The sequence below is a fragment of the Ursus arctos genome, unplaced genomic scaffold (genome assembly GCF_023065955.2).
Source record: "Ursus arctos isolate Adak ecotype North America unplaced genomic scaffold, UrsArc2.0 scaffold_9, whole genome shotgun sequence".
Taxonomy (NCBI): Eukaryota; Metazoa; Chordata; class Mammalia; order Carnivora; family Ursidae; genus Ursus; species Ursus arctos.
The window spans coordinates 11159786-11182444 of NW_026623111.1; the positions used below are offsets into that span (position 1 = coordinate 11159786).

A 22659-nucleotide genomic window follows, 5' to 3' on the forward strand; every position below is an offset into this window, starting at 1 on the left:
AGTATATCATAAATTACCAATAATTTGGATACTTTTTGAGGGTATATCATTATACAAACATTATTTATGGAATGGATTTGACCATAAAAATCAAATGACATTTTCATGCTTTGTTATTATATATATATATATATACACATATATATATATATGGTTTATACATATAGAACCACCTCAATATATATATATATATATTTATATATATATGGTTTAAAAAATTAAATAGATTTTGCTTATCCTTTTCAACCAACGATCACAATTTCTCTGCATTTAGCCTATGGTTGATCTGTAGTTATAAAGATTTGGACAAACAGAAAATATTTCACTGTGGTGATTTTGAATTTGTTGAAATCCTTTCACAGATATTATGTCTTTTCTATATATAAGGAGACCCAGAGAAATTAAGGGACTTGCCTAAAATGATACAACCATTTAGCTGCAGAACCAAACAGAATTTAGGATTCTTGATTCCAGCCCCAAAGGTAAGAGGCACTTTGACAAAGGGGAAGCATCATTACCCAAGGACTTGGATTCCAGTCCTAGCCTTGCTACAGAAGCGAGTTTCTTCACCTCTCCGGGACTCAGTTTTCTCCTCCAAAAAAGAACTACTGCACAGTGGTGGCCGTCACTGCTGCTTGGTTATTGCAGCATATTGAGCCCTCACTATGTGCCAGGAGCACTTTACGATGTACACTCTAGCCCCTGCCCCAGGGGGTGCTCAGGTTCCAGAGTCAGTCAGGCATGAGTTCAGGTCACAACTCTATCACTTACTAGCTGTTCCCTTGAGCAAACTAACTTCTCTGTGGCTCAGTCTCCCCATCTGCCATGGAAGCAATAATAATTTCCTAATCCATAAAGTTTTTGCAAGACCTAAAGAAGACAATGCCTGTGAGCAAAGTGTTGTCCCTGATACATAGTAAATGTTGAATAAATATGAGCTAATCTGATTTTCATTAATTCTTGTATTATTGATACTGATAGGAGTAGAATGGGGCATAAGACAAAACAGCGTCTAAGGATTCATCTGGTCCTGCCTGCCCCCATGACCCCACTCTGGGGAATAATATCATTATGCTCATTGAATTTCTCCTATAGTGACAAATACTGTATGTGACTGATTTTGTTGCAGATGATCCATCATCAAAATAGCATTTAAATGATTTCTCATGTACTAAGGAAAACTAACCTGAAATTCTGATGAAAATGTTCTGTTTCCATTGTAATGCATCAGTGATTTTTTTTTAAGATGCATTAGTATTTAGTGGTGTACTGTTGAAAGTTGATTGGAGACACACATTTAGGGTGTGCTGGCACTGTGTGGGCGTGCTGTTTGTGACTGTATATTTTGAGGAACCATTAATTAAACTGTAAACTCTTTTTAAAGGTTTGAGAGGTAAGACTGGACCACTGGGCCTTGCTGGAGAGAAAGGGGACCAAGGAGAGACTGGGAAGAAAGGACCCATTGGACCAGAGGGAGAAAAAGGAGAAGTAGGTCCAGTTGGGCCTCCTGGAGCAAAGGGGGACAGAGGAGAGCAAGGGGACCCAGGGCTGCCTGGAGTTTGTAGATGTGGAAGCATTGTGCTCAAATCTGCCTTTTCTGTTGGCATCACGACCAGCTACCCAGAAGAAAGGCTACCTATTATATTTAACAAGGTCCTCTTCAATGAGGGAGAGCATTACAACCCCGCGACAGGGAAGTTCATCTGTGCCTTCCCGGGGATCTATTACTTTTCTTATGATATCACATTGGCGAATAAGCATCTGGCAATCGGGCTGGTCCACAATGGGCAGTACCGGATAAAGACCTTCGACGCCAACACAGGGAACCATGACGTGGCTTCGGGGTCCACGGTCATCTACCTGCAGCCAGAAGATGAAGTCTGGCTGGAGATCTTCTTCACTGACCAGAACGGCCTCTTCTCAGACCCAGGTTGGGCAGACAGCTTGTTCTCTGGATTTCTCCTATATGTTGACACAGATTATCTAGATTCCATATCAGAAGATGATGAGCTGTGATCAGGACTCATGTCCTGAATGTTCCAAGATTCTTGTGGCAGACGCTTTGATTTAATCTGGGGCCCTGGAAGGTGGAGCAAGCAGAAATGAGATCCAAAAAGACTCCCACTCAGATTCCAAAGCACTTACAGAGAATTCTAGCAGCATCTATTAAAACAAGATGAACCACCAAATGGTTGAAACCACACCAAAATGAATTCTATAAAACAATAACCCCAGATAAGAATGCTCTCAAAAGCCATGTTCATAAATATTTAAACAAATTAAAGACAATGTTAACAGATTTTCTATTAAACTCCCTGAGTGATAAAATCAGCTGGCAATGATATTGTCTCATTAATCGTCATAAAAGTACATTTTTCCTTGCTATTTAAGAGAATCCTAACACCCTAGACAAAGTCTTTAACAATTCTCAAAAGTCAAAAACTAAAGGTAAGAGATACTGAGTAATTTCAGGCAAGCTAAAGTGAAGGGATAACTTCCTTTGTTTTATTATTCGTTCCTTCACAACCGTGTACGTATTCACTCAACAACTCTTTAGGAGGCCTGTGTGACCCAGACACTGTGGTGGTGGGTCAGATTTAATAGTGAGTTAAAACAAAATCTCTACCTTCATACAGGCTGGTGTGTGACGAGCATACTGTCACAATTCAGTGAGATGAGCACCTGACGGACTGACTCAAAGTGGACGCACGTGGGAGCTGCTCTATCCTGGAGAAGGGGGTCAGAGAAGCTTTCACACATGGAAAAACGCTAAGCATTCTAAGTTGTGTGTGGGAGGGATACAAAGAAAAACATGAATTCAGCAGCTGCACTCACCCCCAATCTCATCCTCAAAACACCACTGGTATTTGCCATCGGGAAGAGGTAAAAAAAAAAAAAAACTCAGAGATAGAGGGGGTCCAGGAGGCGTAATGGAAATGAAGAGAAACAAGTCACTGAGATCAGCCAGGAGGACATTCTCCTAAATCCTTTAGCTGGACAGTTACCCAAGGCAATTATTATTCCTCTTAGCTTGTGCACAAATGAGGCCACTACTTTACATTGTCAGGAGGCATTATTTCTCACGGATTTCTAAGGTATTGGATTTAAGTAAAGGGAAGCATGTGTCCACTTATTTATAGTGAACTGGTGGGGGGAACAGGAGGAGGAAGGAGAGAGACCAGACGTCTGAGCAAATAACCGTCCCTTCCAAGTCTCACGGCTCCCACAGTCCCACCGTCTCTCAGGGTGGGCGTCTTGTTCCTCACTGCAACACAGTTCCAGACCGTTCCATCTCAGTCAGGGTTCTCTCCCATCTGCCATCCCCATAGCTGACAGTCATAAGATTCCCTTACTCTCTTGCTTGTGGTGGCTTCTAGTCCTCCTTCCATGTGTTCTCTCTTGGCTCATTCATTTAATAAACATTTTTTATGCAGGGGCACAGCCCCTGCCACCCAATTTCTAAGGACACGAGAAAGGAAATAACATGCACACACATACACAAAATACCAAGAATTCTGGAAATGAGCAGGCTAAAATATGCTAAGTGCTGCACTGGACACTGAGACAAATGCTCTGGAAGAAATGCTGAGAGGAACAGGTTTACTCTCAAATTGAGGGGTGAGAGAGGAGGGTTTAGGAAATCTCCTCTGTTCTCTGCACCTTCCGGGGTAGGTGGGACGTAGAGTGGCCAAAGTGGGGACAGAGGTAATAATGGGGACAAAGCATGAAAGTAAGAACAGAGACCCAGAAGAGCCTCGAATGCCAGCCTGACAAATGTGGACTTCATTTATGAGGAACCATGGAGCACCTGTGTGTTCCCGAGCTGGGTGCTGCCATGATCAGAGGTGACACTGGCCGTGATCGAGCATCTGTGTGTAAGGGCAATGCTCGCTTCTCCCATCGGCAGACCTACCTCCCATCATCTTCTTCTGCCTGCCATGCTTTGCCCATTGGTGGCTCTCCTTCAGAGTCAGGACACAGGTCTGGAAGGCCAAGAGCAATGAAAGTGGAAAAGAAGAGAAAACAAAGTGGTTTGAGATAGTCACCTGCTTATACATAACAGCTGGACCTGGAAGGCCAGGCTACAGAGTGTAAAAAAACAGCCAACAGCAGAAGCTCATCTGGGGAACATGAAAATATGGGCCCTTTGAAGACCATGGGATTTGCTGGCGAAACTGGAAATGGAGGAGTTATTGCAGACAGTCATGACCCACGAGATTATTGTGTAATTTAAATATTTTCTGATCGTGATCCATTCATGCAACATTTTGTGGACATTGTTTACTTATCTTTTAAATGTTTCTTTCATTACAAAGCCTATTTTAAGTAGCTTTTTAAAACTCGTGCTTCTTCAGCTGGGTCTAGGCCCAAAGACTAATTTTATTTTGAAATATCTGGTGGGCTGGCTGGCAATGGGGACCAGACAGCTAAAGTGGGAAAGACTATTTTGGTATTAAAAGGACAAACTCCTTAAGCAAACATAGGTGTCTTTTATTCCTTAAAAAAAGAATGACAGATACCATTTATCCACATTTATGGGTATTTGCATAAAAAAATAGATGACTGATTTTGATTTTAAAAAATTCTAAGTCTCATTCCAATCATTCTTTGTAAGGGCTGACTTGTAATGAATATTTATTAAGAGAGATTTATTAACTATATAACATCTTGTTCCAGAAAGGATTTAGAGTCACTTGCAAAGATAGATAAAGCCCAGAAAGAATGTATTAGTCAGAATCAGGTGAGAATAAAAGAGCAAAACAAATTTTTAAAAAGTGAGACCAGCACAAAACATGCGTGTGCCTGTGTAGCACACCTTTGGGACGTGTGTTTCCTTGCACCGGTGCATGCGGAACGGCATTCCCGGGTCACGCATCACTGTGAATGATGTTGTTTGCAGTGATTAAAAAAAAAAAATGTCCTATAAACTCTGAAAATACTTCTTCTCTGCCACTCTGTGAAAAAAGATCATGGACATAAAAATATTTTGGAAATTGGCTAACGTGTTGTTTGATACCTTCCTCTCTTGCGCTTTCTGTAGCCTCCACTTCCAGCAAACACCCATACCCACCCTGTCGCCAAAGCCAACCTAAGGGACATTGGCGGGGGGGGGGGGGGTTCAGTATAAAATTCTTAATGGTTCCGGCTCTTACACTTAGAGTTCTGAGTCCTCACATCTTTCCATCTCCAATGCCAAGGTTTCGTTCATATACTCATTGTTACTTCCCTAGACGAGTAAAAACTTTCTAACTGTCCCTCTGCCTCCAGCCGCAACCCTCCAATCCGTTCTCCACAAATACAGATAGGACCTAGTCAATCCACAGCTTAAAGGCCAGCAGTGGCCCTCCAATCCCTGCAGTATGAAAGGGGACTGGAAATTTTGGGGGCTTTGCTATCTGGTATTCATTCCATATCCTTTTTCTGGTATTCATGCCTAATTTCCTTCTGAAGGACCACCCTCCTTCACATGCTAAGTCTTTGAACTTCTAAATGGAAGTGACTCCTATACTATATAAATCACTGGCCTGAACAATCAGAGCATAGCATTCTACTCACCAAAATAATCGGTTCAGGTGACTCAATCAGAGACTGAGATTTACTGGGAGTTCCCTGGGAGAGAATCTCATTCTTTCCCATCGAACTTGAGCCTGTGAGCCTCTACGAGCTATCTTACCATCACAGAGCATAATACCATTTGAAATGGGGCCACACACAGGAATAGAGACAGAGCTGAAGAGAGTCACCATTCAAACATTAGACATGCCTGTAGCCCGGCTTCCCTTGGACTTTTCAGTTATGGTAGCCGTTCCATGCCATTTTTACCAAGCCCTTTTCAGGTGGGTTTTCAACCACTTGCAGAAGACATCCTACTGAATATTGATATAAACTCCCTTTAGCAAAGCACATTAGGCCCTTTGGGATCCAGCCTCTGCTTACTTTTATAGTCCCATTGCCGAAAGTCAGCCCACGAACCTATAATCCAAGCAAATGCAAGATACCCACAGCTCTAGGATGCCTTGTTCCTGTGAGCCTCAGGGCCTTTGCACATGCCATTTCGTTTGCTCATCATGCCATTGCTGTCTTGTCTGCCTGCCTAGCTCACCTTTAAGACTCAGCTAGGACGTTACTTCCTTTTCTCTAATAGTCCTCTTCCCCTGTGCCCAAGAGGAATCAGGTGACCTCACACATCTTCCTTATGATCTGGGAATTAGTGCAGAGTCACAACAGCTGTAGCAAACGCTCGGCACTATTTTGAATGCTTTATGTGCATTAGCTCACTCAGTGCTCACAGCAATTATTCTCTCTATTTACAGACGAAGGCACTGAGAGACAAAAAAGTTAAGAAACATGTTACTGAAATAGGGTCACAAAGACCCAGGCAGTTGAGCACCAGAGTCTGCTCTTAATCATCATGCAAGGTCCTTCTCCGATCACCCGTCCATTCCGCAGTCACGCATCACTGCACTGCCCATATATTTCTCTTTTTTTTCAAGATTGTATTTATCTATTTATTTATTTATTTGAGAGGGACAGAGAGCCAGTGCTAGCGAGGGGAGGGGCAGAGGGGGAGGGAGAGAATCTCAAGCAGACTCCACGCTGAATGCAGAACCCGACGTGGGGCACGATCCCACAACCCTGAGATCATGACCTGAGCCGAAATCAAGCCAGACGCTTCACTGACTGAGCCACCCAGGTGCCCCTGCTCTGCCCATATATTTCTACATATGGCTATCTATTCTGTTCATTTTTATACTCAAGGGCTGTACACAATGCTGGTCTTAATATGTGCTCAACAAAAAACGTGATGAACTGATCAGCGCCAAGTTCTTTTTAGCCTCAATTTTTACATGTGTTTCACAGATAAATTATTGCACTGTGAGAAAAGTGGCCCATCCTTCCATCCTCTTCCTTTGATGCTTATAAATATCCTTTTCCTCCTATTTCAGCTAAACCCATCTCAATCAGGACTGTCTCCTACATGATCAAAATATGCAGTGAGGCTTGACCAGGCAGCTCTGCAAACTCTAGGGAGACAAAGCTGCATGAACCTCCCTTTCTCTGCACAAGAAACAAAGATGAGCCCTGGGACAGGTGCCGAGTCTATGGTTGTGGTTTAGTTCTGCCAAGGAGAATTCAGGCCATCTTTTACATCACCATGTTTTGTCATCATGCTGAGAAAAATTAGGCAGCCCGAATTCCTCTCCATTTTCCTCACGAGACAGTCCTTATAGTTAGGACACACACACACACACACACACACACACACACACACACACATTCTTGTCCAGATTAATCCTCACAGAAGCCAGGAGCAAACAAGACTCTAGGGTGCACAGGCCTCCTGTGTCCCTCCTTGCGGTTGGTACTTAAGTCTAAGATATGCCAAATATGCTGGGTAACTGAAGAGTCCTTTGGAGAAAAAAATTTAAAGCACGCACACACATAAAACGTTCTATGAGGAGGGTTTAAATGCTGTGCCGGGGTTTCCAGAGATACACGGACATTGCTTTTCTTTTTGTTCTCCATAGAGCTTCTCAGCCTCAGCAATACTGACACCTTGAACCAGATCCTTCTTTGTTCCAGGGGTGGTCCTGTGCGTAGTAGGACCTAGCAGTATCCTTGGCCTCTACCCAGTAGGTGCAATAGCGCCCCCTCTGGTCATGGCAATCAGCACTATCTACAGACACTACCAGATGTCCCCTAAGGGGCAAAACGGTCCCCAGCTGAGAACCATTTCTGTACAATCTGGTCATGGTGACAGAGTCTGCTCGGTCCTCACAATCTACCTGTTTGCCAACAGCCATTTTCCAGGTGATCTTTTCTTTTGGCACACATAAACCACCTGACTGGTCACCATTCCAAGGAAGACATTTTTTCCTTTTCGAGGCATCCCCTAATTGAAGAGTACCCTGTCCTCAAAGGCACTCGAAAAGCAGCGAGAAACTATGCCCTCATCCCAGTTCCCTCTTGCTATGGCCAAAATATTTCTTTTGTGTTTTGTCTAAGATACAAAAATCACAAAGTCTCCAATTTCTGGGAATGTATGCCAAGAAAATAATTACTAAGGTGTGCAAAGGTTTCATTCCAGAGGGAGCCTTGCAGGGAAGTTTATAATACGGAACACTGGGAAATAGCCTAAGTGATAATAGAATATTGGTTAAATGAGTTGTGATACATTCATCCAACAGGAGTGTCATAAAAAGTGATGAGGATGGAAATGCATTGGCATCATAAAATCTTCATGAAATACAAGCAGAATGAAGCGGATTACTGAGAAGTATTTTGGTAATTATCCCACTTTTAGAGTGTGTGTGTGTGTGTGCATAGAAAAAGTTGAATGATTTTTATATGTGTTAGAGAAACATACAATTTACACCCCTCAAATTAAAGCAATCAAGAATACAGGAAACAACAAATGTTGGAGAGGATGTGGAGAAAGGGGATCCCTCCTACACTGTTGGTGGGAAGGCAAGTTGGTACAGCCACTCTGGAAAACAGTGTGGAGGTCCCTTAAAAAGTTAAAAATTGAGCTACCCTATGATCCAGCCATTGCACTACTGGGTATTTACCCCAAAGATACAGACATAGTGAAGAGAAGGGCCATATGCACCCCAATGTTCAGAGCAGCATTGTCCACAATAGCTAAATCGTGGAAGGAGTCGAGATGCCCTGCAACAGATGACTGGATTAAGAAGATGTGGTCCATATAGACAATGGAATATTACTCAGCCATCAAAAAGAACGATTTCTCAACATTTGCTGCAACATGGACGGGACTGGAGGAGATAATGCTAAGCGAAATAAGTCAAGCAGAGAAAGACAATTATCGTATGGTTTCACTCATTTATGGAACATAAGAAGTAGGAAGACCAGTAGGAGAAGAAAGGGAAGAAGAAAGGGGGGCGGTAAACAGAAGGGGGAGTGAACCATGAGAGACTATGGACTCTGGGAAACAAACTGAGGGCTTCAGAGGGAAGGGGGTGGGGGAGTGGGATAAGCTGGTGATGGGTAGTAAGGAGGGCACGTATGGCATGGAGCACTGGGTGTTATATGCAAGTAATGAATCATGGAACTTTACATCAAAAACTAGGGGTGTACTGTATGGTGACTAACATAATAAAAAAATAGCAATAAAAAAATAAAGCAATCAAGAATAAAACAAGGGTTTGAACTCAGTAGGACACACTTCCAGAATGGTTTACAAATGGTAGCAGTGAGATGTGACTCCTTGTCCTGCTAATAAAGTGCTGGGTTCAGCAATGGGCAAGTTATTTCACCTCTCTACGCATCAGCTCTTCACCAATGAAATGGAGATGATACTGTACACCATAGTATCTATAGGTAACCATGGGGTATTGTACACTTCAATGTATTTTAAAGATCGATCTCATCCCAAACAACAACTGCAACAAAAACAAAACAAAACAAAAAAACCAAGAAAACCACAAAAGAACACAAGGAAAATTTTGAAGGTGGTGGATATTGTGATTGTGGTGATAGTAAATCAGGTGTAACCTCTGTCCAAACATCAAGTTATACATATTAAACGTGTGCGATATTTTTATCAACTATACCTCAATAAATCTTTTTAAAAAGGAAAATAAAGTAAGGAAGTGCCCTCCCCCGAAAAAGAAAAAGTTGAATGAAAATAAGTGATTAATGGGGATTTTTTAATTTCCTTCCTTTTGATTTTTATTTTCCTTTTTGTAATAAACGTATTTTACTTATTTTACATAAAATGTTTTTATATAAGCTCTTGGATTGTCAGGGTAGTTGTACACTATTATGCTCCCAAAGGATTGCTGAGCAAAGTCTAAGGAGAGAGAGAGAAAAAAAAAAAAAAACTAAAATTGTAGGATACATGTGAGATGACATCATCCTTTAAATTTTCTGGTGGCATACCTGGATGTCTATTCCAGAGAATTCTTTAAAGCAAGAATAAACCAGAATAATCTTAGTTTATACATTTTTAAAATTATCCCACCCTAACTTGAACAGGGAAGGAAATGAGTCTTGAATTGACATCATTTTATTGAGTTTTTATTAGTCCGGAACTATAAACCCAATGGATTAGCCACAGTATGAAGTCATTCCGAACCGATGCGTCTGTCGGATGGCAAAGGCATTTATGAGCGGGAATATGAAGAAGACCATGGCCATGGCTTCGCTCCAGTGCCATCATGATGGCGGCAGAACTTACTGAAATAGAACAGTCTCAGTCTAGTCAGAATTCTAAGAAAGGATCTGAAAGCACTGGAAGGAGAAAAATCATAAACTCTAAGGGGTTGCATAGATACTCATACATTATCTTTTACCAGATTACTCGTGAGATGCTGCCTTGGCTGAAATCAGCAGCAGGAAAAGGCGAAGTCTCTGTAATCTTTCCCTACCACAGCTTCAGATAACATTCTTGGCACGGCAGTGTATCACTGTTGCTATTGAAATTACTCTGAAATAATGAAGGGAGTTGCAAGGATTTTCTACAGAAAACACCCAGGTCTGACTATACTCACAACTGAAATTAAACTACAGCTGCCTGAGGCGGTCCAGTTGGTCAGACTGTTGGCAAAAAATAACTATATGGTTGGTAGGTGAGATTGTCAGGTTCCAGAATACATATTCATCGATATCCCGAGACACATGCACACACACACACACAGTCCATACCCACTTGATTCCCCCTAGGCATAAAATTCTGATTAAATTCAGGATGCCCAATCAAATTTGAATTTCAGGTAGGACAACAAATCATTATTGAGTATAAAGATGCCCCAAGTATTTCACTGGAAGACTTGTATTGTCATTTGCTAATTCTGGCAACTCTACTCCCCTAGAATTCACCTGCGAAGGCGTAATGTGAATCCAAGTAAACTTTATTTATTTTTTTTTAAAGATTTTATTTATTTATTCGACAGGATAGAGACAGCCAGCGAGAGAGGGAACAGAAGCAGGGGGAGTGGGAGAGGAAGAAGCAGGCTCACAGTGGAGGAGCCTGATGTGGGGCTCGATCCCATAACGCCGGGATCACGCCCTGCGCCGAAGGCAGACGCTTAACCGCTGTGCCACCCAGGTGCCCCCCAAGTAAACTTTAGAAGGCCTGTGCACACAGTTTTTCATATAACAAGAAGCAGCTTTTCTTATAAGAAGAAATTATTACTTTCCCAAAAGAGCTTCAAAGAACTAAATTTAACTGAATCAGAAAGACATAAGAAAAGCTGGGTGGAAAGTCAGAAGATGTAAGACCTAGCCCCGGAAATTACAGTAACCAGCCTTGTGTGACTTTTTTGACAAGTCATCTAAATTCAGTAAGTCTGTTTCCAGATTAGATCCATGGTGGAAAATATGGAACTGCCTTTCTTTCTCTGAACTCACGGCGGACATCGTTCGTCGATCTCTGTATTCCTTCCCACTGTGCCCATGGGCATCCTCAGGACCCTGCTCAACCAAGTTGCCATCACCCATCATCCACTGAGAAGAATCTACCCTTCAGAAGAAATTGCTTGTCTTCCCAGAATTACATGAGCCTTCGGTTTCCCTTTCGGCTCTAATGGAACTCTTTGGAATTCCAATTCCAATTCCAATTCTACTCTTAAAAGCAAGATCACACCAAGTTTCACACCCTCAATTAAAAGTAAAACATGGCAACTGTCTTTTATGAAGTAGAACTTTTTCAAATTCAGAGCAGGAATAATGGGCACAGGAGTCCTGCTTTGACCAGACTGTGTGGGAGCTGGATGGCTCCAACTGTCCTTAAGGACCTCCGTGGAGGACGTGGCAGGTCCTGACTCCCACCTTCAGCAATGACTTTAACTCCACTTCTCTTCACGTTTCCACTTCTTTCTGCACACCGTGGGCTTCTCACACGACTCACTGGCGTCCTCTCCCTCTATATATCTTCTCTACCTCGTAAATCCTGCTTTCACACAATCCCACCTTCTCTTGGAGTACCGTGCTAGGTCGTGACGTCTTTTGTTTCAGCTCCAATAGCTCAATCTGCCTGATTCTCTCTTAGTTGCCCCAGACTGAGGGTCTCAAGGCTTAGCTGGCCTCTGTTTGCCAAGGCGCCAGTCTAGGGATGGGCTGTTAGTTCCATCAGCATCTGTTGGTCCTGTCAGCTAGGACTGTAACTACCTGGTATAAAACATGGTTGCCTGGGCAAAGGTCATCAGCAGGCGATGTTGGGGGACTGGGGGGTTGTTCCGTATTTTTTTCTTTTCAAAAGGCTGTGTGGGTACCATTATGTCAAGTTCATAACTTCACAGGGTCTTTTCAAGGACCAAATATGATCATGTATGTGAAAAGTGACTCTTTTAGTTGGTTTCCCCCAAAAGCAGAACCTGAGGCAAAAATCTGAGTGTAAGTAGCTCATCCGAGAGGTACAGGAAACACCAGTAGGGAGACGAGGAAACAGAGACAAGTCATGGGTGTGTTAATAAGAAACTGCTACAGTAGCTGCCTAAAGCTTATCGCCAGGGGAAGCTCCAGGAAATGGGATGAAACGCACATCCCAGAATGAGCTCACCCCAAAAGAGTGGAAGCTGGGGCATTTAAAGACCGACTCCCAAGAGCTGGGTGAGGACCACTCCCCAGCACTTCGGGCATGCACCGGTGTTCCAGCTGAGCGGCTTTCCAAGGTTCTGGAAACGGCTGTCAGGCACAGAGATGCAGGTAAGACACTCAGAAATCCACCAGAGCAACCAGAATTGGTTAAGGCCCAGGGAATATGGGAGAGGCACTGACATCCCTGCTATAGCACTTTGTCAGCTCTCAAATAAACGCCAGCTGAGGGCAGGGAAACAGTGCCTGGCACATAATAAATGCTCGGTAAATACATGTGAGATAAATGAGTAAATGGATGAATAAATGAATGACAGAAAGTTCTATGTACATGAATCTAATTATTATTGGAGTAATGCCGTGGAGCTTTCATTTCTGTTTTTCTCTTTATGCGAGTGAGGTGGTAATATGATGGGGAAAGGACGGGGGGAGCAGCCAGAGGGACAAAGGACCACCAGCTAGCACTGAAACAAATACCAACTCTTTCTGCACCACTAGTATGCCTTGGACAAAGCAGAAGAAATATCTTTCTCCCACACACTCCTCAGTTGTAGTTTAATGACTTCTACTATTTGTCCTTATACTCGCGTTAGTTTGTTTTCAGCTGTATAAAATGACGACGAATGGAAGAGGGCTATATTCTTCTTCTTTCCCTAATCCTATGTCCTCAAGGACAACCCTGAGCCCTACTCTTGCTTAAACCCCACAACAGCCATGTCACGAACAAGACAACAGTAATAATGCGCTGTGAGGACGCAATATGAACCCGCCTTCATTGATAGGACTTGAGACAAGTTTCTGCTCAATCCCACTCCTCTGTGACAGTGCTGAACCAACTGAGACATACTCTCAGAACTTGCAAACGAACCAAAATACTGGTTTTCCTACTGATAGTACAAAATCAAAGAAAACAATTTGGATATGAGGTGGAAAGAAACTTCCCAATGGTTGTCTCCTGGTCTAGACCTTGGGGACTATTGGTCCTGCAGATCAGAAACTTCTCCATTCAGCCTCAGCAAGGACCAAGGTCTGCCTCACCTCAAGTTCATAGAACCCCAGGTGGGCCATACCTGCAAGTGGCCCTTTGCACACAGCCTACTCCCTAGAGTGACTCAAAGGCCAGTGGATTCTAGGCTCTTGACATCTGCAGTCAGCGAAACTCCCCCTCCTCCCTCCCTCCATGGGAAGGAGTCATTGAAAGATAGAGATAAGTCATTGGCAATTTCAAGCCAGTAAGTGAGTAGAAGTTCCTATTTTTCAGGGTGGCAGAAACTCAGGGAGAGGAAAACAATGATGCCTTCCCATCCCACATCTAAGAGAAGAGCTGATCTGAAAACCTATTTCCCTTTGGACATTGGACAAGCTGAGGGACCTGCTCTACAGAAGAATCACTTTCAATTACTCTTTCATCCTATTGCACAGATATCCATGCATTTAGGTCTGTACAGAAACCGTAAACACTTCAATAACTAGGGCTGTATCTTCTGTTCATCCCACTTCTCACACTGAGATTGCTAGTAAACTCTGCAGTGAGCACGTAGCAAAAGGAATTTAGGGATGTCAAGACCGAGGCTCTGAGATGTCAAAAGGAAAACTGTTCCTTTGGGAATATTTCTTCCTTCTCAAAACAAGGTAAGAAAATGGTAATATTGCTTCTGCTTCAAGGGTTACTTTGAAGGCAGAATGGAAGGTGGCCAGTTTGCTTTTTAAGGTACTGACCTCTAGTGGCCAGCAAGGAGAACTACTCTGCTAGAGAACAAATGTTCTAAGATTTTACAAACCCAGGTGTGAGCGTGGAGGGGTTTTGAAGATCATCTTTCTCTGCCCACCTCATATTATAGAAGAGGAATTAGAGATCTACAAAAGATGAAGAACGTGTCAGTGGTCGCTAACACAGGACTGGAACCAAGGTCTGTCTTTCATTGTGTTTCATGGCTTCCCACAGCCTGGCATACCTTTCAAAGCTACTCTCCCACAGGTGTTGCCCGTGACAAATAGAATGACAGTGACAACCCTGCAGTTCCAGACACCCCTTCTATGAGATGGCAAACAGCTAGAAGGTAAGGATTTTTTCCTAATCGTCTTTGAATATCTAGTCCTTTTCGCCAAGCCTGCCACATAACAAGTAGGTAATGACCGTCAGATGGGTGGACAGACAGATGGACAGACACGTTTTAACTTGAAATTGGAAACTGACTAAAACCAGAAGCTACTCGCCTTTTTATCCTATTGGCAAACGGCAGATCCAAAATTTGAGGCCAGCAGTTCAGTCTTAAAAGCTACCATCCCAACCACTTACCCCAAGGAGCCCTACCACTAATAATGGTCTTCCTGAGTTTCACAGAAGCAGCCTTACTGGCTCTTGAGTCCACACAGATGATTTGAGAGAAGGTTGTGTTTTTCAGACCCTCAGTCATACTGAGTTCCTGTCCTCAAATAATAACCCAATGAAAACTTTCCTTCATGCATTGGTTTGTTCCTTCAATCATTCAACATATATTTACTGAGTGTCTACTATGTTCCAGGAATTGCACTGAGTAATGAGAACCCAGTGGGAACAACAAAACAATGTGTCAACCACTATGCTAGCAGTAAGCTCTGGGGAGATAAAGAAAGATGGAAAACTTGTTAATGATGGCAAATCCTTCTCCAGTCTTAGTGGAGATGTGAGTTAGGAGACAGGCCTGAAGCCTTCTAGCATATATTGGTAGCTCAAAGAACATGTGAGTAAACCTGAGGATCCTATGATAAAATAACCCAGTAGGTAGAGAAGGGGCAGAATCTCCATATAGTAAGTGAAAAAATTCATGTCTCCTTTCCCCAATCATTATTCCTAAAATTTACTTACCATTTGAGGATTGTAGCCATCTCTGCTGATACCAACACTCTGGCTCCTACAATTCCTCCTCTCCCTACCCTTCTGTCCCAAGGATGGCTATAAAACCTTTCTGTAATTCCCCACAGCACTACAAGACTATGTTAGAACAAGTAAAAGATTTTAATAAGGTCTCCCCCAAAAGAGAGAGGAATTACAGCAGAGTTACTAGAAGCTTGCAACCAGATATGATGGCACTTGAGGCCCACAGGCCACCCTCATGAGTCTGGCCAGGCTCCTGTGGGATCGCTTCCCTGTCCTGCCCTGTTAGGCATCATATGGCAGTGTCCATCTTTCCCTTCTGCCCTGGGAAATTCCTCAAGTACATCAAAGCGCCTCAGAGTCCAAGCTCAAGAGAGCAGAATGGTGCTTAGTGGTAAGTGTTCCTTTGCCCCGTGCTCCAAATTCCATCTCTCAAATAGTGAGAACACAGGCAGCTACCAATTTACAGATGGCTCTTACTCCAGAAATCTATTTGCTAGACAGTTATTTGGAATCTGCCATGCATTTCCCAAAGCATCAACAGTGATTGAAATCAGAGGCAAGTCCAAGAAAATTCTATTTATACCCTGGTCCATTTGAGAATGTTAGAAACATAGCTTCACAACTTGACAGGAATGAGGAAGTGAGTATAGATGTTCCTGGGTACTCGTGATATCAATGTATCATCTGTACCAATATAAGAACCCAAATCCTCCCCCCATCAGGTCCTCAAGAATTCTGCAGCAAGGACAAAGCACAGTTGTCTTTCTAGGGAGCTATGGATGCAGACAGCAAAGATGAAAATTCTTGACCTGGAGTCAGTAGAAAGGTTATTCCTAAATTGAATCTAGCAAGCAACCCGTGTTTCCCAAGTGTAATTAACATTTGGTGCATTTGAAGGAAATACATTACAATTTGTGGCATCACAGGACATGAGAAAAATAGATGGATCAGTGCCCCATGAAGTAGAGCATATTTTTTATTGAGATAGTCAGCTGCTCCTCTGTCTAGTGAGCCCACAGGTCTCCTTGGATAAGATCTTGTTTCAATGAAGGGTCATCTGAGCAACTATTCTTGATTATGCAAACGTAAGACAAGGGACAGCCACTGCCCTGGGAAATGGGGATACAACAGGATTTTCTATGACATGGTGGATGCTGTCCTTTCTAAATGCCCCCTGTAGTCCCTGACATCACTGAACCAATTTGCAAAGTGGCCAGGGAACCTCCTGGGGACAAAAGGGATTTAGGTGCAGGACTCTTTCCTGCTGAATTTCAACAACATTAAAACCTCTCCGATTAACTTGGATGGTCCTAATTGAGTTCATTGGTCAGAAGGGATACTTGGCACCCAACATGAGAAGAAGGGGTTTGGGGACTATGGACTGGAGACCACGGTTCAAATCAGAACCCAGGCGGCTGGGGGGAGGCGAGGAAGGAGTGTAGTTGCTGGTTTAGCATAGCCTGTGACTGAGGTCTTAAACCTCTCCAGATGCGGGGAACAGTGGCAGATTACATTGGTGTAAACCATATTGGAGAAACCAGGCTTTCTCAGTCTGGGTGCTACTGACATTTTGAGCCTTTTTTTTTTTTTTTTTTTTTTTTTTTGGCAGGGGGTGGAGGGCTGTCCAACATCCTTTCATCTTGCGTTGAAAGATCTTTAACAACATCCCTGGCCTCTACCCAATAGATGCCACTAAGAGGATCCCAAAATTGTGAGAACCAAAATGTCCTGAAACTTTGCCAAATGTCTCCTAGAAGGAAATCAACACTGGTTGAAAGGTACAACCATGAAATCTTAAATGGGAGGAATCTGGTTTGAATATTTGGACTCTCAGATACATCAATGCATTTGAAAGCAATAACGTTCCGCCTTCTTGGGGCCATTTACTGCAGGAATGAACCAGACTCCTCTCTTCTCTCTCCATTGGCATTTGGATGCAGGACTGCCCCTTGAATGGAGTAAGCCCCTCAAGATTTATGAACAATTCTAAGTGAAATTGAGACTTCAAGTGGGAGATACTGGATGTCCTGCTAATAAAGCCAAGCACATGTTCGAGCAACTAATTAGAAAAGGAAAGCATTGTGATGATATTTATACCCTTACCTGGTGAAGCAGGTCATTGCAGTGAGATGCTTTTAAGGGAAGTAGCTGGAGAGAGAGAGAGAGAGAGAGAGAGAGAGAGAGAGAATATAAAAATTAGAGGAAAATAACCTTTTTGACAAGAAAAATATAAGAATTCACAATTCATACTAACAGCAGCAGTTTTCTCTGATACGTAAGAGCGTATCCAATTATTTCAAGTTATGACATGAAACTCTAAATAAGATGAATCTTACAGCATTTTATTCTCAATAGCTCAGACAGCTCTCTTAGGAAGGGAGAATGTTTTGAAAAGAAGCAAATGAGAAGAAAGTCGTTGCAATTCAAAACAAGCTGAAAATCATAGCCCTGGAGGAAGAAAATTAAATGTTTTAATATCTATAAAATAAAATAGGCTACACAACCAATATATCTGAGGCAATTAGTGTTTCTCTCCGTGAACTATAGAGAAACAAGAGGTTCGAATTTGCTAAAGTTCAAGTTATGTTTCAGGGAGATGTATATAATTCAGTAAATTGGAAAATATGAATCAAATGTGGAAGAGCATGGTTTTATATCATTTATGATTCGAAGGTGATTCCTTAGCTTGCAAGTTGAGCTTTATTTTAGTGATGTGTTTTCCCTTGTGATATATTTTTCTTTCATGGAGAAAGTATCAGCTACAATAAAAAATATTATAGAATTCCAAGAACTGGGTGCAAATGATACATTCTACCTGTTGAGGTTTGAAAAGCATATTTTAACCATTTATTGACCTAAATAATGGGCCATGGCAGCTTTCCTCCAAAGAGAATATAGCATGATAGTCTCATCTCAGGTTCCATGATTTTTCCATGTTTATTCCAATATCTTAATCTCCCAAAGTGGGTTCCAATGCACCATGCTTTAGTGGCATACCCTTTAAGGCACTGAATACATTTGCCTATTTTTTCTTAGGTATACAGGTAAAAATTATATGCCTCAGAGTCCTATGTAGAAAATAATAATAATAATGATGATATTTCATTTGTTCATTTATTCATTTCTTCATCCATTTAAAGATATGACTGCAACAGCTACTATTGCTGTGTAACAAATGACCCCAAAATGCAGTGGCTTAAAACGATCATTTTATTATGCACGTGGATTCTGAAAGTCAGCAATTTGAACAGAGCACAGCTGATTCACTAATCGCTACTCCACAATATCTGATGCCTCAGTTGAGAAAAGTCAAACCCTAGAGGTGACTCGACGTCTAGGGGCTGGAAACATCCAAAGGCTTCTAATACACATGTCTGGGGCCCTGGCCTGGGTGGCTCAATGACCAGAACTGCCAAACAGAGTGTGTGCACCTGGCCTTTCCTCTCAGTGTGGTGGCTTCCTCACAGTGTGGTGGCCTCAGAGTAGTCAAACTTACATGGCAGCTCAAGGCTCTCAGCATAAAAGTTCTACGAAACAACATAGAAATCACATCCTCTTTTGTGACTCAGCCTCAGAAATCAGCCAGCAAGTCACCATCACTTGCACAATACCTGATTGCCAATAGGGTTGTAAGTCCACTCACATACAAGGGGAAGGAAAATAAACTCCAATTCTCAATGGGAGGAATGTCAAAGAACTTGGAGGTTTTGTTTTAAAACAATCACAAAGGCATACCAACATAGAGTACAGGATTTTTACTCCTTGAAATCATAAAAAAAGACATAACTACATGTATGGCCCAGCTTAAAAATATTAAGGAGTATTTTGAAAATCCACAGGCTAATTAATTTTAAAACAAAAATAAGAAAAATTTCCTAAAAATATATAATAGTAAAACTGAAAGAAGAAGAAATTAAAAACTTGAATGGGCTTCTAAGCATCAAAGAAATAGAACCATGGGTCACAAATTGAGCTACAACCACCCCCACCCTCCACAAATACATTATTCTCCAAAGAAGATACACGATTAGCCAATAAACTCAATGAATTACAGAGCTCAACATCACTACTCGTAAAGAAATGTGAATTAAAACCACAGTATGATACCACTTCATACCTACTGAAATGACTATCATCAAAAAAGTGGAAAATAACAAGTGTTGGCAAGGATGTGCAAAAATTGCACATGATTGATGGACCACAAAATGGCTCAGCCACTGTGGAAAACAGTGGCAGTTCCTTAAAAAGTTAATGAATTGCCCCATGCCCCAACAATTCCACTCTTTGGTATCTATCTAAATGAATTGAAAGCAGACTCCAAAAGCCACTCGTATGTGACTGTTCGTTGCAACTTTATACACACTAACTGGACAGTGGAAACAACTGAAGTGCCCATAAGCACATAAATGCCCAAAGTTACATGTGGTGTATCTATACCATGGATTATTCTTCAGCTTTAAAAAGAAATAATGTACTGACACTTGTTACGACATGGATAAACCTTGAAAACATTATGCTAAGTGAATTAAGACAAACACAAAAGGACAATTGTTGTATGATTCCATTTATATGAAATAACTAGAATAGACAAATTTATAAAGACAGAGAGTGGGGATTTGAGGTTGCCAAGGGGTGGATTAGGTTACCAGAGGGAGAAATAGAGTTATTGATTAATGGGTACAGAGTTTCTATTTTGGGGTGATGAAAACGTTTTGGAAAGAGATAGTAGTGATGGTTGTACAACACGGTGAATATAACTAATGCCTCTGAATTGTACACTTTAAAATGGCTAAGATATATATTTAAAAGTTACTAGAAGAGTAGATCTTTAAAACTCTCATTGCAAGAAGAAATTGTAACTGTGTGAGGTGGTGGGTGTTAACTGAACTTATTGTGGCAATCATTTTGCAATGTATACAAATAAATCATTATGTTGCACACCTAAAAGCTAATGCAATTTTATATGTGAAATATATCTGAATATAACTGGGCAAATGACTAAAACAACAAAGTTTATGTTATATGTATTTTAATACAATAAAAAAATATCTCCAGATCCAAACGGTTTTATAGACAAGTTTACAGAACAGATCATGTGTGTTTGCATGTGTGTGTGTGTCTGTGTGTGTGTGTGTGTGTGTGTGTGACAGAGAGAAACAGATACAAAGACAAAGACAGAGAGGCAGAGGGAGAACAAGAGAGAGGGACACACAGAGAGATTCGTTTGCTTTTTATGAGATTCAAATATCCCTTATATTAAAATAAAGCAAGGACAACACAAGAAAGAAAAACAATTGTACAATTTCACTGACGAACACAAAGGCAAAAAAAAATAATAATAATCCAAATATTGGTAACTAAATCCAAGAATTAATTTTTTGATTATCTTGACCAAGTTTAGTATAACCCAGAAAGGCTAGAAAAATTTGGCATTCAAAAGCCTGTTAATGTAATTCACCACATTAAAAGATGAAAGAAGGAAAATCATATTTTGATTATCTCAAAAGATGCAGGAATAAAAGCTTATGATGTGATTCAACACTTGTTCTTGATTAAAAACTCTAGCCAGCTCGAAACACTTACCCTAAAAGAATGAGATTTTTGCATTTTGATTTAAGACAAATCTGCTAGATTCATTTATTTTGCTTGCATAAGAAATTTTTTTTAAAAAATGATGTTTTTGAATTATGCTTTTTAATAATTTCAGAACATTCTGACATATGTAATTCTTATGAACTTGTTTCTTTTAGCTAAATATTAAAATATCAGAGAAGTCATAATCAAAAGGTTGATTAGCACAAGGGTAGTGAACAGATCCTATCTCTTGTGACACTTGATCCCCTCAAATACATGATCTGTTACAATAAGCACCTGCTATACACTAAACTGGGTCCCCCCTCATACAAACTCACGTGTAGATGCCCTAACCCTCAGTGTGACTGTTTTTGGAGATTAGTATTTGAGGAAGTCATTAAGGTTAAATGGAGTCAGATGAGTGGAGTCCTAATCCAATAGGATCAGTGGCCTTGTAAGAAAAGGAAGAGAGTTCTCTCTCTCCATCTGAGCGCACCAAGGAAAGGCCATGCAAAGACACAGCAAGGAGCTGCCCATCTCCAAGCCAGAAAGAGAGCTCTCACCAGAATTTACTGCACTGGCACCTTGATCTTCTTCGGCTTCCGAGCCTACAGATTGTGAGAAAATAAATCTCTATTGTTTCAGCCACCCAGCCTATGATATGGCTGGGTTAAAGCAGGCTGAGCTAACTAAGATCACATCCACATTTGTATTTTCACATTTAATAAGACTTACAGCTTTCACTGTATGCCAGGACTTGACAAATATTAACTTAATAATTCTCGTAACAACCCTCCGGAGCAGTTACTGCTATTAATCTCATGTTACAGATGAGGAAACTGAAACCTGGAAAAGGTAAGGAAATTGACCAAGATCCCTCACTTCAGATCCAGCACTCACCTCCAACCCTCCCTGCTCTCCTCCTGGGGCTCACCTCCTCAGTGCTCCTCCGAGTCCCCCATCCATTCTTTTTTCCCTCTCTCACATCACACTTTAACTTTCTAAATCTGTCTTTTACATCATTAATTCTCTTTCTAACTCTGTCACAGGGTGTTTGACTCATCCTTTGCTTTAAAAAAAAGTCATGACTGGGATGCCTGGGTGGCTCCGCTGACTCTTAGTTTTGGCTCAGGTCATGGTCTCAGGATTGTGAGATCAAGCCCCAAGTTGGGCTCCACACTCAGTGAAGAATCTTCCCGAGATTCTTTCCCTCTCTCCTCCTCTGTTCCTCCTCCTGTTCTCCCTATGCCTCTCCTCTCACTCACATGCACTCTTTCTCTAAAATAAATAAATAAACCTTTGTTTAAAATGTGGAATTTCTTAACCTGAGATCCCCTCATTTTCTCTGCAATGCTTTTTTGTAAGGGCAATATGCTAGTTTTTCATTGGAAGAGCCAAAAATGTCAACATCTGGATTCTGTTCTTTGTGACCATTCTGTTTCTCCAGAAAATAATTTTCCATGTTTTCCAGTTCGGTGCTGGTGGAGGTGGGACAGGGAGAGGCAGAAGTATGTGTCTGGCTCCTTCAGTTCTGTGAGAAGGAAAGAGCCCTGTGCACCTCTCCATTCCCTACCCACTTTTCAGCCCTGAGGCATACCCACCCTCCACTGTACCTGGGAACTTGAGACCAGAGTGTCTCTGGCTCAACTTCCCTAGAGAAGTAGCCT

General features: G+C 41.7%; 1 protein-coding gene and 1 long non-coding RNA gene across 8 annotated transcripts in view; one reads left to right on the forward strand and one right to left on the reverse strand.

The window, feature by feature from the left end:
• The window catches only part of C1QTNF7 (C1q and TNF related 7), a 106843-nt gene extending 101846 nt beyond the window's left edge, over positions 1-4997 (forward strand). For all 6 annotated transcript variants that reach the window (XM_057309757.1, XM_057309759.1, XM_026514442.4 and 3 more), the window contains one exon: positions 1385-4997. In XM_057309757.1, the coding sequence (XP_057165740.1) occupies positions 1385-2016 (632 nt within the window). In that variant the 3' untranslated portion in view covers positions 2017-4997. The remainder of the gene's footprint in view (positions 1-1384) is intronic.
• The window catches only part of LOC125280966 (uncharacterized), a 93638-nt gene that overhangs the window by 69089 nt on the left and 1890 nt on the right, over positions 1-22659 (reverse strand). The window contains exons 1-4 of one of the 2 annotated variants that reach the window (XR_007187868.2): positions 21893-21944; positions 17522-17566; positions 3914-3983; positions 1861-2080 (exon numbers count right to left, since the gene is read on the reverse strand). This is a non-coding gene — a long non-coding RNA (uncharacterized LOC125280966). Of the gene's footprint in view, positions 1-1860; positions 2081-3913; positions 3984-17521; positions 17567-21892; positions 21945-22659 lie in introns of those variants that run through there. The other variant, XR_007187869.2, reaches the window with a different exon arrangement.